General features: G+C 36.6%; 1 protein-coding gene across 1 annotated transcript in view; it reads right to left on the reverse strand.

Moving 5' to 3' along the window:
- Positions 1-2146: 2146 nt before the first annotated feature.
- The window catches only part of Il1rapl2 (interleukin 1 receptor accessory protein like 2), a 1262572-nt gene continuing 1249622 nt past the window's right edge, over positions 2147-15096 (reverse strand). Inside the window, exon 11 of the mRNA XM_005367372.3 lies at positions 2147-5046. Coding sequence (XP_005367429.1) covers positions 4349-5046 — 698 coding nt within the window. The 3' untranslated portion in view covers positions 2147-4348. The remainder of the gene's footprint in view (positions 5047-15096) is intronic.

The raw sequence follows: 15096 nt of genomic DNA on the forward strand, positions 1-15096 counted from the left end.
CTCAGATCTCTGCTCTTGCTATCACCTGAAACTTTTGTTATGCTTCCTTCCGTATTCACATGTGTTAATGGTCTGTATCAGAGAAATTTCCATTTTCACCACTGTTTTCGCTATCCTAAACTTATCTCTTGTCCAAGTCTATACAGAATCCCCATCTCGCTTAATACTGCACATGAAAAATATTATTTTTCTACACTGAAACCGTATTACAAACACTGCTTTCTTCATGAATGTGATGTATAAACCATTTGAGAACAAAGATTGTGACTTAAAATTTCCTATTATATTTTGTGCACTGGCCAGTATACAACAGGCAGTCAACAAATTTAATGATTGACTTTAACACCATCTGGAAAAAATATAGTTGAGAAAATAGCAGTGAGCATATAGAAAACAAACGTAGGTGGTTGTACATAATTTTACAAGTTCTGTTTACATGGTAATTAAGTGGAGTGATAAATATTCTTCTTAAATTTCTCTTAGCTGATTTCAGTTTCTTTTAAAGGCAACTTTGATATGAAAGAGTTTAAAGTGAATGATTAAGCTTATCAAAGTGCTTCATATGTTTATCAGAGAGCCTTAATATTTAAAACTCTGACCATGTATCAGGCATCTCACAATAAAAATGCATGAGTAATAGAGGAACTGGAGCCAGACAATTTTCAACATTAACTTCACTCCCCCAAAAAGAGTAACAATGATTCAGTGTTCCTATTTAGCTGCTCACTATAGGACAACTTTCCATCTTAGCTTTAGTATCAGTTCATTACCTCACCTTGGGAAATGAAGACAAGAACTCTGAAGATTTATATGTGTAATTTTCAGGGTATTTTCTTTGGTCATTTATTATTATTATTTTGGAAAACACATTGTAAAAGTGAATAGTTTATTCTCTCTCTCTCTCATATATATATATGAATATGAACTTGCAAGTGTACATGCCAGAACAGGATGTTTGGTGTCTTTTCTAACTTCTCCAATTTCCTGCCTTGAGACAGAGTCGCTTACTGAACCAAAACTTACCTTCCAGCTCAGCTTCAAGACCAGTTAGGTCACAGAATCTTCATCTCTCTACCCTCCAATGATAGGTGTGCCTGGCATCCATGTTCAGGTTTTTGCATAGGTGCTAGGGATTTAAACTCAGGTTGTCATACTTTTAGAATAAATACCTCCCTAACCCCCAAAGTGAAGCCATTTCCTCTTTATTAGTTTATTTAAAAATAAAATGCCAAAAGACAGCAAAGGATTTAGACCAGTGATTCTATACTCTTGTAAGCCCTATTTAAAAAAATACAGTTGTCACAGATTTTCCTTCCTCTACTTGTCAGAGTCTTCTTGTTTTTGCTTGCAGGTTTCCAACTGATTACATTGCAATCATTTAGTTACTATTCATCTCCATCTCAATTCACACTGAAATCCTATAGATGTGTCTTCACAACTGAACTGTTCTCACTTCTCACTACAGCCCTCTAACAACTTTCAGCTGCACAATATTTACCTTCCATCCACAACCAAAACATCTTTCTTTTACATGATGGCACACTGGAGTCAAACCTTACTGGAAGTTTGATGGCAACTCTGTGTCATAGTTCTGAATGAATTCTTGGTAGTAGGACAGATTTGGCTCTAATTTAATTAAGGTTTGGAGGCAGTGATGATATAACTTTTCAGAAAATACACAGTTACATTGTTATTTCTCTGGTTTGATCGGAGACCATAGTTATGAAACCTTCCCAGAAGTCATATTTTGCTATGTAAAATGGATGAACATGTTGTCCATATCTGTGAGCATTGTTTACTCTCAATGGAATGCTTTCGTTTGTACATATTATCATTCTTTTTATATTTTTGTATTTTTCATTCTGGTTTTCAGAACATTTCACCTTCAAAATTCATTTTGGAAATGTATTTTCGCATACAATAACATAAAAATAAATTTGTTACGAGTGTGTAAGAACTGCTTGTAACCATGGTTCCTAGATTTCCAAAATTCAGTGAAAAGTTGAAAAGGGGGGAAAAACCCTCATCATAAAAACAACTCGAAGTATATTTTGTGTTCTCTACTAAATACTTATTATACCCCATGGGCTATATCTTTCCTTTTAAAAAAAAATCTCAGATGAAAATTAAATTTTGAATTGCCATCTAGAAATAAATTTTTATAGATAGTATACACATTAGTTCCTGAAAATGGTAGAAAAGGTTTCTTGTCAAGGTCTGCAGCACAAGTGTGAATGCTCTGTTTCTGCGCACCTCCAAGCAGTGAAAGGACACATTGTGGCCAGCCAACTCAAATTGCTACCCACGTTTAATCATTGTAAATAAAGGAAGCAGAGAGGCCCGTGTTATATTTTCAGAACTGGCATGCTCAATACAGAACTATTAGTTTAAAAATACGACTGAACATTCTATTTGAATTAATCTAGATTTCTGTGAAAAATAAAACAGTTAAAAAGTACAATTGTCCACTTAGAACACACAGCACTCATTTCATGCACATTATTAATTTAGTCATTACATTAAGGAACACCCAGAGTAAATACAACTTTGTAACACAGGAAAAACACTTGAGAATTGATACATTTTCATTTCGAAACACCTATGGTTTTTAGAGAAGTTTCCATTCTTGGTGGAAAAAAATACATCTATGAAACGCCTACATACATTGAACAGGCCTCTTCAAAGGAGGAGCTAATTGTCTTGCTGTGAAGTGCATGTGTATCACTGTGAAACTTTCACATAGTCTGGTGCACAATGTATTTTCTGACCAGTTAGATATAGGAAAGCAACAGGGAACCAGGTATTTTTACGGAACAGACGAATTACGGGGAACCAATCATGGAAAGAGATTAGAGACAGGTCAAAGCATGTTTTCTCATATTTGTTTCTACTTTGGGGGTCTCACAATCACAAGGGGTAGACAAAGTCTTAATTTTTACACATTTTGTATATTGTCCTTGTTTATAATTGTCCAAGAATTTTCTGTTAAGAACCACTTGCAAAGTTTCTGAATCAACTTTGATATGCAGTTAAGAAGTTGACCACCACAGGTATCAAGTTGGAGAGCACAACAAATTAATTGTAAGTGCTGGAAAGACATAATCCTCAAGAAATGCTAGAGCAGGGGTACATTTCTTCCAGCCATTAGGAAACAGGCTATTGACAAAGATGTTCTGCCATGGTACAGTCACAGTTACTGCATGAGGGCAGGCAAGTTTACTCTATCAAATAGATTCTCTGAAGCACCTGGAATACAGATACTTCTGTGGGAGCTTTGTACATAGCCAAAAAGATTCATTGTATGTACAGGATAGTCCATTTCACAACTAAGTTGAGAAGAAAATGTCTGCAGTGGCTGCTCTCTTAGTAGTAAAGTGAGTCACTTAGCACTTCATTTCTGAACAGCGTCGTTACTTCTTTTCAACTGCAGACATTTGCAGTCAATATATGTTTAAGTTCGACTTGCAATGAGGCTGAAAAACAAGTAGGGCAATGCCCACATCTTCACAGAAATCTTAGAGATGATCACAAGAGTGTTGGAGGGAAAAACAGGTAAATGCAAATGTTTTTTAGGAAACAAGAAAAGGTGTACTTTAAGGTACATTTTCAATATTGTAAAAATGTTTTTTTTTTAATGATCCAGAAAGGCTCACTAAAAATCATCTTTAGAGAGTTTAGAGCTGAGCATTCATTTGCTTAAGGAATGCACGTAGATTACCTATCTACCAGTTTGGCTACAGTTGATGTGCTTGTCTAATAGAACTGAAAGCTGTTATTTCAGGCTGTTGGTTTAGTCTACAGGAGTTGTCCATTATGTTGAAGAAGAAGTAAATGTTTCAATCACACTTTTCTCAATTGATCTTCCTGGATAAACAGCCTTCCAATTGGCTGCATCAATATTTTTTCCTTTATTATTCCCAACTGTTTTTAGCTGTTCTATAGAAGTTCTCTTTTCTCTTAAACATTCATTTACAATTTTAAAATTCATTGAGTCTCTAGGATTTCCTTCTTTTTTTGAAAAATATGTTTAGATGCTGAACTCCTAAACATGGGCAGTTCATGTGGTGCCATAAAACCTACTTGAAAAGGACACAATTCAGTTTTTTTTTTCTTTTCAGGAAAAAATAAAACTGTACATTGGGACAAGGTGCTGTACTACAAAATCAAGACCTTCTATTCCCCGACTATTCTATAAATGTAAACAAAAATAGTTAAGTATAAACATGATTTTTGTGCCTTTTTCTTCACATTTTCAGCATCTTGATGCTCTTAGGTGCCATTTATGCTCAGTATAGCATAGCACAAATTCCATATTCTCATGTTCAGAGACACTGATATTTTTTTCTCACTACCAAATATCGCTGGTGAAGCTAAGCTCTTTGGATGATAATGGCAGTAGGGAATTGTTCCTTGAGAATTCCTCAGTCTCTTTCAGGGGATTATTAAGGGGTATCTGTCCATTGAGTAGTGTCAGTGGCAAATTACAGTAAGTATGGTGGTTGCCTAAGGAAGGTACTGGCAGGGTGTTGGTTGGCATCTCGTGTTTGTATCCTCTGCAACAGTGCCTCATTTGCATTGAATCCGAATGGTGGAAATCAGGGAGCTCAGCTTGCGATGGCACCATTGTGGCTGAGGTACTTGTCATGGCAATTGAAGGGATAGGCTGAAGTTCTCCAAAAAGCCCCTGTTCTGCAGAGTCTAGCACATGGCAATGGGATAGCATTTCTTTTTTCTTGATGGGCATTTCATACACTAAGTGCTTCCAAAACTTAGAATTTAATTTGCTGCTTTTGGGCCCCTTCCACTTGATCAGTGATAGAAGTTTGATGCTGTGCTTTAGCGATTCCACTTCCTGGCAATTCACCTTTCCTTTTAATTCTGTACACTCAATCAAAATCACTTTGATTTCTCCACTGACTAGCATGTTGTGGAGTCTGCTTTCCAGTTCGAAAATACTCCATCCCCGTCGGAGTATATAGTCTGGAGTTAGCACGATAATAAGCCTTCTGCTTTGCTCAATGCATCTTGTGAGATCTTCAATGTATGCTATAAATCACAGAAAGAGAGAAAGAGTAAAACAAAGACATTGCCAGTCTTTAAAGCATTAAGTTTGCATTCTAGATCCAGTCTTTCACTAACGTCCATTGCATTTTCTCTTTTGTACTGCACATTCAGAAAACCCATGTCTGCAACAATTTAGAAATTATGAACTGATTAAATTATTATTTTCTTTGCCTTATTATTACTTACAGTGTACTGATGACCCATACAAACTTTGACTTCTTCAGAGTTTAGCTGTCTTTCAATACTTTTTGTTCATTTAATCACTTAACTGAAAACAAACTTACAAACTAGTTAGTTTAGTAAACAAGTAATCAACCAGTTGATGAAAAATAAACAGAAGTCCTTTAATAAATGGTTATTTTACTTTTGAGTTTGGTATATTTTCCTCCTTTTCTGTGTTTTATATTTACAACTTTTAACTAACAAATAATACTGGTCCACATGAATCCTATTTCAACTGCTAAAATATTACAGAAATTATGTATGTGTGTGCTATCAACATGAGAGATTGTGCGAGAGAGACAGCGGAGAATCTCTTCCAGCATCACAATCGCCTTATTTATCAGAAGATGCTCTGGCCATTCGCAACATTAGGTCCTCGATATTGTCCTTCAAACTAACAGATAGGGAAGTGATGTGTGTTCATGAATTAAATAGGAATGATCCTTTGCTTTTTGGTTCAAGGATGAAGAATAAAGGATGGAGTTACAGATGAGGACGGTAATGGAATAGAATGACTGGTAAAGAGGAAAGGAGGCCAGACACTTATAAACAAACTTTTGTGCTGTAATTTTGAAAACTTGTTGAATATGTTATGACTCTCTACCTGGTAGAAAAATACTCAAATTGCCTCTAGGTTTGTCTATCCCATGCATTAATCCTTTTGAGATCTCACTTCTGACAGTCTCATCTGCCATAAAGGGGAGCCCATATATGTGTGTTTAACAAATAGAGACTTGGACACGGTGCTTTCACCAGAAAGCAGTCTTTACTAAGCAGAGCAAAAGGCCCTATCTAATGTACAGTGCCCTTTAGCAAAAGCAGTGCTTACGGAAGCATGGCGACATTTGCCACAACAAATCTGTCCTACGTTATGGACTGCTTCTGAGTAATCACATTCAGCACATGTTGTTGGGGGGGGCGCATCAAACAGCTCGGTACAAGCCATTTGAAAAGAGAAACTTGGTTTACAGATGCACATTTTACTGATGATCTTCTTTTTCCAGTATCATATTTTTTTTTAACCACTGGCAGCAAGAAAACTTTCCAAAGCAATAATGAACATTTCTACACACCTCCACTCATAAACAACAGGAGAAACAACAAAACAAACATTTAAAAGAGATACATGGAGTTTTCCATTTAAACAATTTCTTGCTAAAAGTGTTTTTAAAAATATGCTTCAGAATTTTCTCATGAGTAGTTACATTTGACAGTATTTTCGAGTAAGAGGCTAGTCACTGAGTTCGAATGCAACCTTGGAATGATTTTAAATGCTTTTCTTTATAGATTTTTTATCCAGTGGGGAGAGTTGGCATTGCAATCTACAGAAACACTACACACATAGCAGTGGGGAGGTTTCTCACTGAGAGAACTGGTGAAACAAAATGGAAGGAAAGGTGGAAAGTTTCAATAAAGTGGAAAGATCCTATCCCAATGTATCAACAGCTCTGACTCTTCGTTTTCTTCCTTCCTTTCTGCTCCCAAAAAGAAAGAAGTTATGTGGGAAGCTTCATCATTAGAAGTTGGATTTGTAAGATACAGTACAATAAACTACCATGCATCTTTGCCATGATGCTTCTCACCTGTTCTCTATAGCAAAAAGAAAACAGAACAAATCCCACACCCAGAATCATGGTATTGGTGTAAGAATACGTGCGGCTATATTTTACTTTTATCAGGTGGATAATGAGTTCATTGTAATTTCACAGAATTTCTGTTACTAATAATTTATCAAAACTTATTTTCAGTATCATTCTTGTCTCTTCAAAATGTAGACTACATTTTGAAATTTTAAAAATTAGGCCACGAACTTTTCAATAGTCATGGTAAATGTATCTTCATGACAAACACTATTTTATGTTAGGTTATATTCTAAAGGTATCTTTAAAAACAAAGGTTTCTGATGAGTTGAGTGAGGATAGTGAACGTGATCAATTCTCACTGTGTGAATTTCTCAAATAATTAACCAAAATGTGAATATTTAGAGCAGGAATAAAAAGTTGCTTAGAGAGAGGAGTTAGGATTGGGTCATGCAATCTAAGAAGGTAGGGACTGAACTCTGCAATATGTCTGTCACCTCAAGAGGAAACAGCAGTTTTCAGGGGGAAAAGGGACACCAGAAGCCATAAAGATACCATCTGGGATTCCCTGTCATTTCTGAGAAAGAGGTCCTAAGTTTTTGGGAAATTTTTTTCCCAAAAGTAAAATCTATGTATCTAGCTGGGCGGTGGTAGCGCACGCCTTTAATCCTAGCACTCAGGAGGCAGAGGCAGGTGGATCTCTGTGAGTTCAAGGCCAGCCTTGTCTAGAAGAGCTAGTTCCAGGACAGGAACCAAAAAGCTACGGAGAAACCCTGTCTTGAAAATCAAAAAAAAAAAAAAAAACTATGTATCTATATACCTTGACATAAAGAGAAATTGTAAGTCAAGCAGCAATTAATTTAATTGAGCTATCATGGACTTCAGTTTTCCTAGTAACTTTTTGGGATGGGAAATAGAAGAGCATAAAATATTTTTCCGTTAGTATAGATGTCCCAGTTCACATATCTATTATGTATTTTACCATTTTACATGTAAGCAGAATTCAATATTTATGAATTTAGGGACATCTTAGAAACTTTTGTCTCCAGAACAAATTTATTACGACAGTTCCCAGTCTGCTCAGCTGCATAGGGTGTGGGTGTTGAAGAGAACCTTGGAGAGAGGGAGTGGTCCCCGTCTCCTGCATACTACACTGGCTGTGCTTATCCTGGCAAAGCCTAGTGGAGAGCTGAGGCAAGCATCCAGATAATTCGGGCTGAAAACCTGCTGTGGAAGAAAAAAAAACTGGAATTATCCTGGTTTGCCCTATATATACATTAATCATATGTACTGGAGTTAGACAGTCCATCAAAATTTTCCCTGGGTAGAAATAGCCTAAGTGTCCCAAAGAAAACACAAGTCATTTGCTTGGGCCTTGAATTCTGTGTTCCATTTTACTTGGTGAAAAAGCAAGTGGAAGTTTTCAGATGTGAAGCCCACATTTCACTTCTTGGGATGGTGATCAGTGGCTGGGCAGCAGCCTCAGTATTTGAAAGCAGCTGGGGAGGTGCCCCTAAGAGCTGCCTGTAGAGGAGGGAGAGACTGTGCATTCTCACTTTCTGGCTCTCTGTTTTCCTCTCTTTTCTCTCTCTTCTCTCTCTCTCTACCACTTGCTGTCTTTCTTTCTTTTTTCTTCCTTTTTGCTTTTTCCATTCTTTTCTTTCACCTCCAAGTTTTTTCTTTTTCTTTTTTCATTATTTTCTCATTCATTTCTTTCTCCTCCCCCCATCCTTCCTCCTGGTTCCCTCTTTCCTTTTAGCCTTTCTCTTTTTCCTTGAAAATAAAAACAAAAATCAGACTGTCATGAAAAAATGTACGTAAGGAAGAAGAAGCAAATGAGGCATGGTCTAAAGATTGTATTTGCTAGTCTTTAGCCAGGGAGTCTTTTGCTTGCTTTGTATGAAGCAAATGCTCAAGGCAATCCTCCCCTCACCTTGGGGCTGTATATCTGTGTCTAATGACTGTGACTTTAAACCTGGCCTTCTAAGATCCATGACCTGTTTTTGGGTGGCCCATGAACAAGGAGTGACATTTTTACATTTTGAAAAGATTTTCTTTTGAGGATGTCAAATAAGATATAAAATGAACATGATGCAAGGGAGAGCCTACATGATCCACAAATAAAGAATTTACTATCCGGACCTTTCCAGAGATTTGCCACCCCTGAATTATATACCAGCCAGGGCGGTTAGGCTTCAAACAGTTCCAAATAAACTAAGCAGAAGCAGGTATCAAGTTAAGACATTGCTGGTCCAAAGCACAGTGTCTGACAGGCCTTCAGGTTTGCCCTAGTAGGCTGTGGTTTTGTGGGAGACATTTTAGAAGCCTTCAGAAAACGTATTAAAAGGCTTGTTACCACAAAGTGATAATAAAGAAACATTTTTCAAAAAAAAATCCCCAAATCCTCAGTACATCTGAATAATCACTACAGCTTGCCCTGACTTGTTCAGACAAGTTTAGCAACAGAGTAGAAAAAAAATCCCTTAAAAGATGCTTTTTTCATCCCACATAAAAATATGTAATGTCCCTTAAATGTAAGGTCCCAGAATCATGTCTTTTTGCAAGCTTTGATTTTAAGTAACTTCTGATGGCAGTGAAGACCAAAGGGGGTGATACTGTTTCTTTTTTTCTCTAGATGAGTCTGTGAAAGCACAGGCAGAAAGAGACATGAAACAAAGCCAGACAAGCACATTTAACCTATTCGTGACCTCCATAACTAGGCAAAGAAAAATAATCTTCAACGGAATTTTGATTGAGGTACTTAAATTAGGATAGGAAAAATCATATTCTACATGGCGATGCCAGGAAGTATCTCCTTTTGTCTTATCCAGGGATTGACTTCTTGCTGTCCACTAGACCCTCCTTGGGCAATGTCCAAGCCACCAGCATCATTGTTGGTGCAAATCCATGAAAGTGACTACCTAAAACCTTCTTAAAATTATTATGAATTTGATTTAAAAATATCATTCAGAAGTTTGATAAAGATATTCCACTAGGTTCATTTAGAAAAGTATGATTAGATTAAAAGAACTGATCTGAAAATGAATTGTGCTTGTTTTAATAAAGCAAAGGGCAAAATGAAGGAGGAAACACTAATAAAACAGAAACAAAGAACAGCAGTCCCATTTAAGTGCATTTAGAGGGATATGTATGGCTTTAAAGACTTCATACCCTTTGCATTCTAAGGCATTGTGTTGGCTTGTAGAGGTAGAGAGGACAGGAGAAAAAAAAATCAAACTCCATATTTACAGATTCTTTGGTAGTCTGTCTCTACCGATAATTTGATTTTGCAAGTTAATCAATTGGCTATTTGCAAATTGTTTTTGTATTGGTACCTGCAATTATTTTAGATTTTATAAGAGTATATGGCATATTTTTAAGTTAAAAGATCAAATATCTAGGGTCTAGGCATGGCATGATTTGGTACTCTGCCAGATTCCAATGATAGTACTTTGGTATACTTAAAACTATTATACAAAAACACAACATTAGAAGGAGATGGAATGCATCACAGCATATAATACTCCTTCAGTTTTTTGTGAACATTAGTTAACTGATAAACATCAATGACAGAATCTTTAAAAAATATAGGTTAATACATCAATAATTAAGTTAAGAATCGAACTCAAGAACAATGGCAATGGGTTTTTGATCCTACTGCACGTACTGGCTTTGGGGGAGCCTAGGCAGTTTGGATGCTCACCTTACTAGACCTGGATGGAGGTGGGCGGTCCTTAGACTTCCCACAGGTCAGGGAACCCTGATTGCTCTTCGAGCTGATGGGGGGGGGGACTTGATAGGGAGAGGGGAGGGAAATGGGAGGCGGTGGCGGGGAGGAGGCAGAAATCCTCAATAAATAAATAAATTTAATGCCAAAAAAAAGAATCTATGTTTCCCATATAACAAAAAAAAACAACAACAACTGTATTTTCACTACTATGTACTTACGATGGAAAATTTCTCAGATCCTTGGCAATCCAAGAGGCTTCTAATGAGGTACTTTTTAATTACCATTTGATTGATAATGTTATTTGGATTTTAGATGATTGTGAGAAATAATACAAGAAGAATTCCATGTTGGCTGATGTGAAAATGCTGGTGTTTGATTGCACTTTGACGGTTGTGGGATTCTGTCTATTATTTGCTGCAGAGACAGATTCCACCGTTTTCCTTTAGCCAGGTGCATGTGTAGGGGTATACTTTCCATGTGTGATATTACATTCCCTACAAAGACTCCCCCCCCCCATTCTCAAGTCATTAGCTTGATAGTTGACAACTAGTTAGTAGGGTTAAATTTCTGCAGCAGTTCATTCTGGATCTAGTAATGGAAGAATCATACTGAAGTAAGATTAGTGTGTAAATCCAGTTAACTTAGATTTGCTGAGAGTTTATGTGGGAAATTTATTCTGTTATGTCTCTGATTTTGGAGGCCTTATTTCCTGGCATGAGTTCTTCGTACTTCCTATTGCAGCTCGCTTTTGGAAATGGTGTTTGCATTCTGGTTTCTTTCACCTCTTTACATTTGAAGACGACCCAGAGAAAAAGAAAGTAGAGCACAACAGGGCATCAGAATGCCCATGCTCTATCTTCCCTCCTCCTCCTTCACCAGCCCTAGAAAGGTGCATATGTAACTAGTACACACTAGTGTCAACTCACTGACTATGGAACGAAGCTATTATTGCTCATGGAGATTTTTCTGTATTTCCTTTAACATTAAGACATTATCCTGCTCAGTAGATTGTTTAAAAATGCCTGTACTTTAAACTCCATATTTCCTGATTAAAATTCTGCACAATGGATTCTAATATCTACCTCAAATGATGATGAGAAAACTAGTCCATTTAACCTTAGTAAATTTGGGGGAGGGTGATTAGAGTATAATTTCTGCTCTTTTTTTTGTTTTTAGCATGAAGAAAATTGTCAAGACATCTAATTTTATACCATGTGAGTAAATTTCAAGCAATGTTTTAAATTTTGTTGGTTGTACATGTCACCTCTGCCTCACACTTTTTAGGTCACAGACATTATATTGCCTGGAAAAGGATTTTATTCCTCCCCAAAGGCAACCTACTTGAATGGTGGCCAATCTGTTCAGCGATTATAAGGACTATTGACAGTGAATACTTACAGGTCCGTGCACAAAAATCTTTTTGCATGCCTCACTTCAGAAGTGACTAGAGATCATCTGACAGCGGATGTATGCTCCAGTTATTAGTCATCGCGCTGTCAGAAAAACTCATGACTAGCCCTGAGCACTAAACGACTAAAGATTAGATTATTGGGGAAAGTTCAGCAAATACGTAAAATACGATAAAAAGATCAAAATTTCCCCTTAAATTCACAAAGAAGTGCTAGGATTCGTGAGTGAGAGAACATCATAGAAACTTGGGTATGAAATAAGTAAAAAATGATATTTGAGATCAAATTTGCAGATTTAATTTCGAGGGGCATGGTTGGTCAGCCATATGTGTAATAATATTTTAGCTCAACTAGTGTCTTTCTCTGACATAGACATGCATAAATAATTTACATACAGATCTTCCAAATATTTATATGAATAAAAGGGGTAACCGAGGCAATATTTGTGAAGAATTGTTTTCTTCTTTAACTTACCACTTATGCAATTATATTTTTCCAAAGCTTATGTTAGGGTAATCTTGAGTCATAATTGTTAGTATATATCATACACACATTTTTAAGGACCTTACTTTGCTTCTTTTAAAAGTAAATAAAGGCTATAGTCCGAATTCTTCAGTTTTATTTTCTTTGTTTTAGAATGCTCTTTTCTCCCTCAAACCAATATGCTTCAGCCTGATTCCATAGCTCTTTATATTTTAATGTTTCATAATCTGTGCAGAAACTCTGAGATAAGATGGGTCCAAGAGGCTAAATGGTACTCATCCAAAAAATGTCCTCAATTTCAAGATCTCAGTTGCACAGCTGGGTTCTGTTGGTCACATGTCAGCTTCAGAGCACATCTGTTCATTCCTCAAGGATCCACTAGGCCCTATGAACACAATGTCCTCTGTGTAGGGTACTTTACACCACAAAACTCAGCAGCTGCAAGGGTGAGAAAATCTCTACTTCTCAAGTTTGTGTCTCTAGGCAGTTTGAGTAGGGTGTTTTCTCTCTGGCTTTCTTTTGGTTGCTTGTCACTTCTGACATACAGATGCTTGCTGGCAACGAAGTTGCTTTCACTGTTCTCAGGGACAGATGTTTCTAGTCTGGGAAGAAATAGACCAAAGTTTTACTGGAAAGTACAAATTCTTGCCACATTTAGGCACCTAACCTGAGAAAACATAAGGAAGATTTTGGCCACTGGCTCATGAATGGAAACGTCGTTACTGCCAGGAAAATAATGCCCCAAATCTAAAGACTTGGTCTCAGAAATTTAGGGAAAATATTTTGTGTCAAATATTCTCATCTCTATGGTTCACAGCAGCCACACAAGTTTCCTGGTAGGCGAGTGGTAAAAGTAGAGACAAGTCTATTTCATTTGGAAGATCAGCATCTCTATATCTGAGTTTTCTGAGAATTGTTAATGGAGAGAAAGGGAGGGAGAGAAAAAGGAAGAGACTGAGACTGAGATTCCTGTACCTTTCAAATTCTTGGCATTGGAAATATTTTGAGTTGACAGGCTTGAGTGGAGTACTGTGAGAGAGACAGAGAAATGACTGAAGATACATGAAAGGGAGCAATATTAAAACTAATTTGATTCATAGAGAGTTATCAATCTACATCAAGAAGGATCTTATGAAGCTTGCTTTCATAATCCTCAAAGGTCTTGTTGATACTTTTGGAGGAAGGCATAGTCTTGGGTCAATATGTATTAAGTGAGATGTGAGGGACAAAAACAGCTTATAATATTGTAACTAGGTCCCCCCACAGGAATGTGTCTATATTTATATAGCATAACCTGTTAAATGTGTACCAATGGCTGCAAATTCAGACCACAGAAGCTTCTTTAATAACACTCATACACCAGGTCCAAAACGTTCTACTCTGTCATTCATGTGTAAATCAAGTATATTATTCATATACTTCATCGACTTCCTGAATGCGTGCTAAAAATGCCAAGGAAAAACTCGTTAATCGTGACATGGTGACTGCTCAGCTAGCACTGAAATGTTGATGGAAAAGAAAAATTGTCAAAGAGTCTTTTTAAGAACTTCTGCAGGTTACACTCGCAAATCGGAATTCAGAGAACATGAATTCCCTAGTTCAGGAAGGAAGGATTAAAAGCAAACACCCTCCAGTGGTTGCATCTAAAAGTTGCATAGTTTTCTCAAATGGCTGACGGTTGAAAAATATTCTTGAGTAGCATCCAGTACCTCTGGATCAAGTCCCCACTTATTCTGATGATTGTAAAAATCTTAAGAATATGAAAATGATCTTCTTTGGACTATCAAATCTCTCCTGCATTTGATTTAATGTGTAATAGCTTGCTAGAATGTAAGCTCTGAGAGCTGCAATTATGGCTGGCTCACCCATCATAGTTCTGAGGTGTCAAAGACATGAAGTGCCAACAGCATCCAAGTCGTAGATGGAACACTGGCCTATATATTCAGTTTGTAACAAATTGTGCACAAGTGTGACACATATTTTATGTGTGCTGGTTAGTAAGTTAATAGTAAGATAATTAAAGAGGATATAAAAAGTCTGTTTTATCTTGAGAACCAATCTGGGAGGAATTGGGTAAGGGGAAAATATGATCAAAATATATTATATGAACGTTTCAGAGATTTAACAAAAGCATTTTAAAACATAAAAAGGCCACCAAAAAGTAATGTCCTTGCTTATTTTTATTCCTTGTTCTTCTCTTAAACTAACACTGTTGAAAAAAATCAACAGATATTATGAGGCATCAAATCACTTTAAACTATGTTAGATGAAAATATCATTATGAACATAAATGAAATTCAGTACAATACTCATGGAACTTATAATCATATTGGTAAGAGATAAATAAATGGCACACTACCTAAAGTTATCAAACCAAACAAAATACCTTAGGACTATACATTTATAGTCAAAAAGTACATATATACCATGAACTTGAGGCCTGAAGAGATTACTACTGATTTTCCACAAAATCAGTAAGGGATATGGAAAATAATCAATAGGGTCTTCAAATGCATAGAAGGCTAACATGAACAAAAACAGTTCAGGGACAGAGAGACACATAATGCATATCATGGGCATAGCTTGGCTAGAGCAGAGCCTTTGAGTA

The sequence above is a fragment of the Microtus ochrogaster genome, unplaced genomic scaffold (genome assembly GCF_000317375.1).
Source record: "Microtus ochrogaster isolate Prairie Vole_2 unplaced genomic scaffold, MicOch1.0 UNK17, whole genome shotgun sequence".
Classification (NCBI taxonomy): domain Eukaryota; kingdom Metazoa; phylum Chordata; class Mammalia; order Rodentia; family Cricetidae; genus Microtus; species Microtus ochrogaster.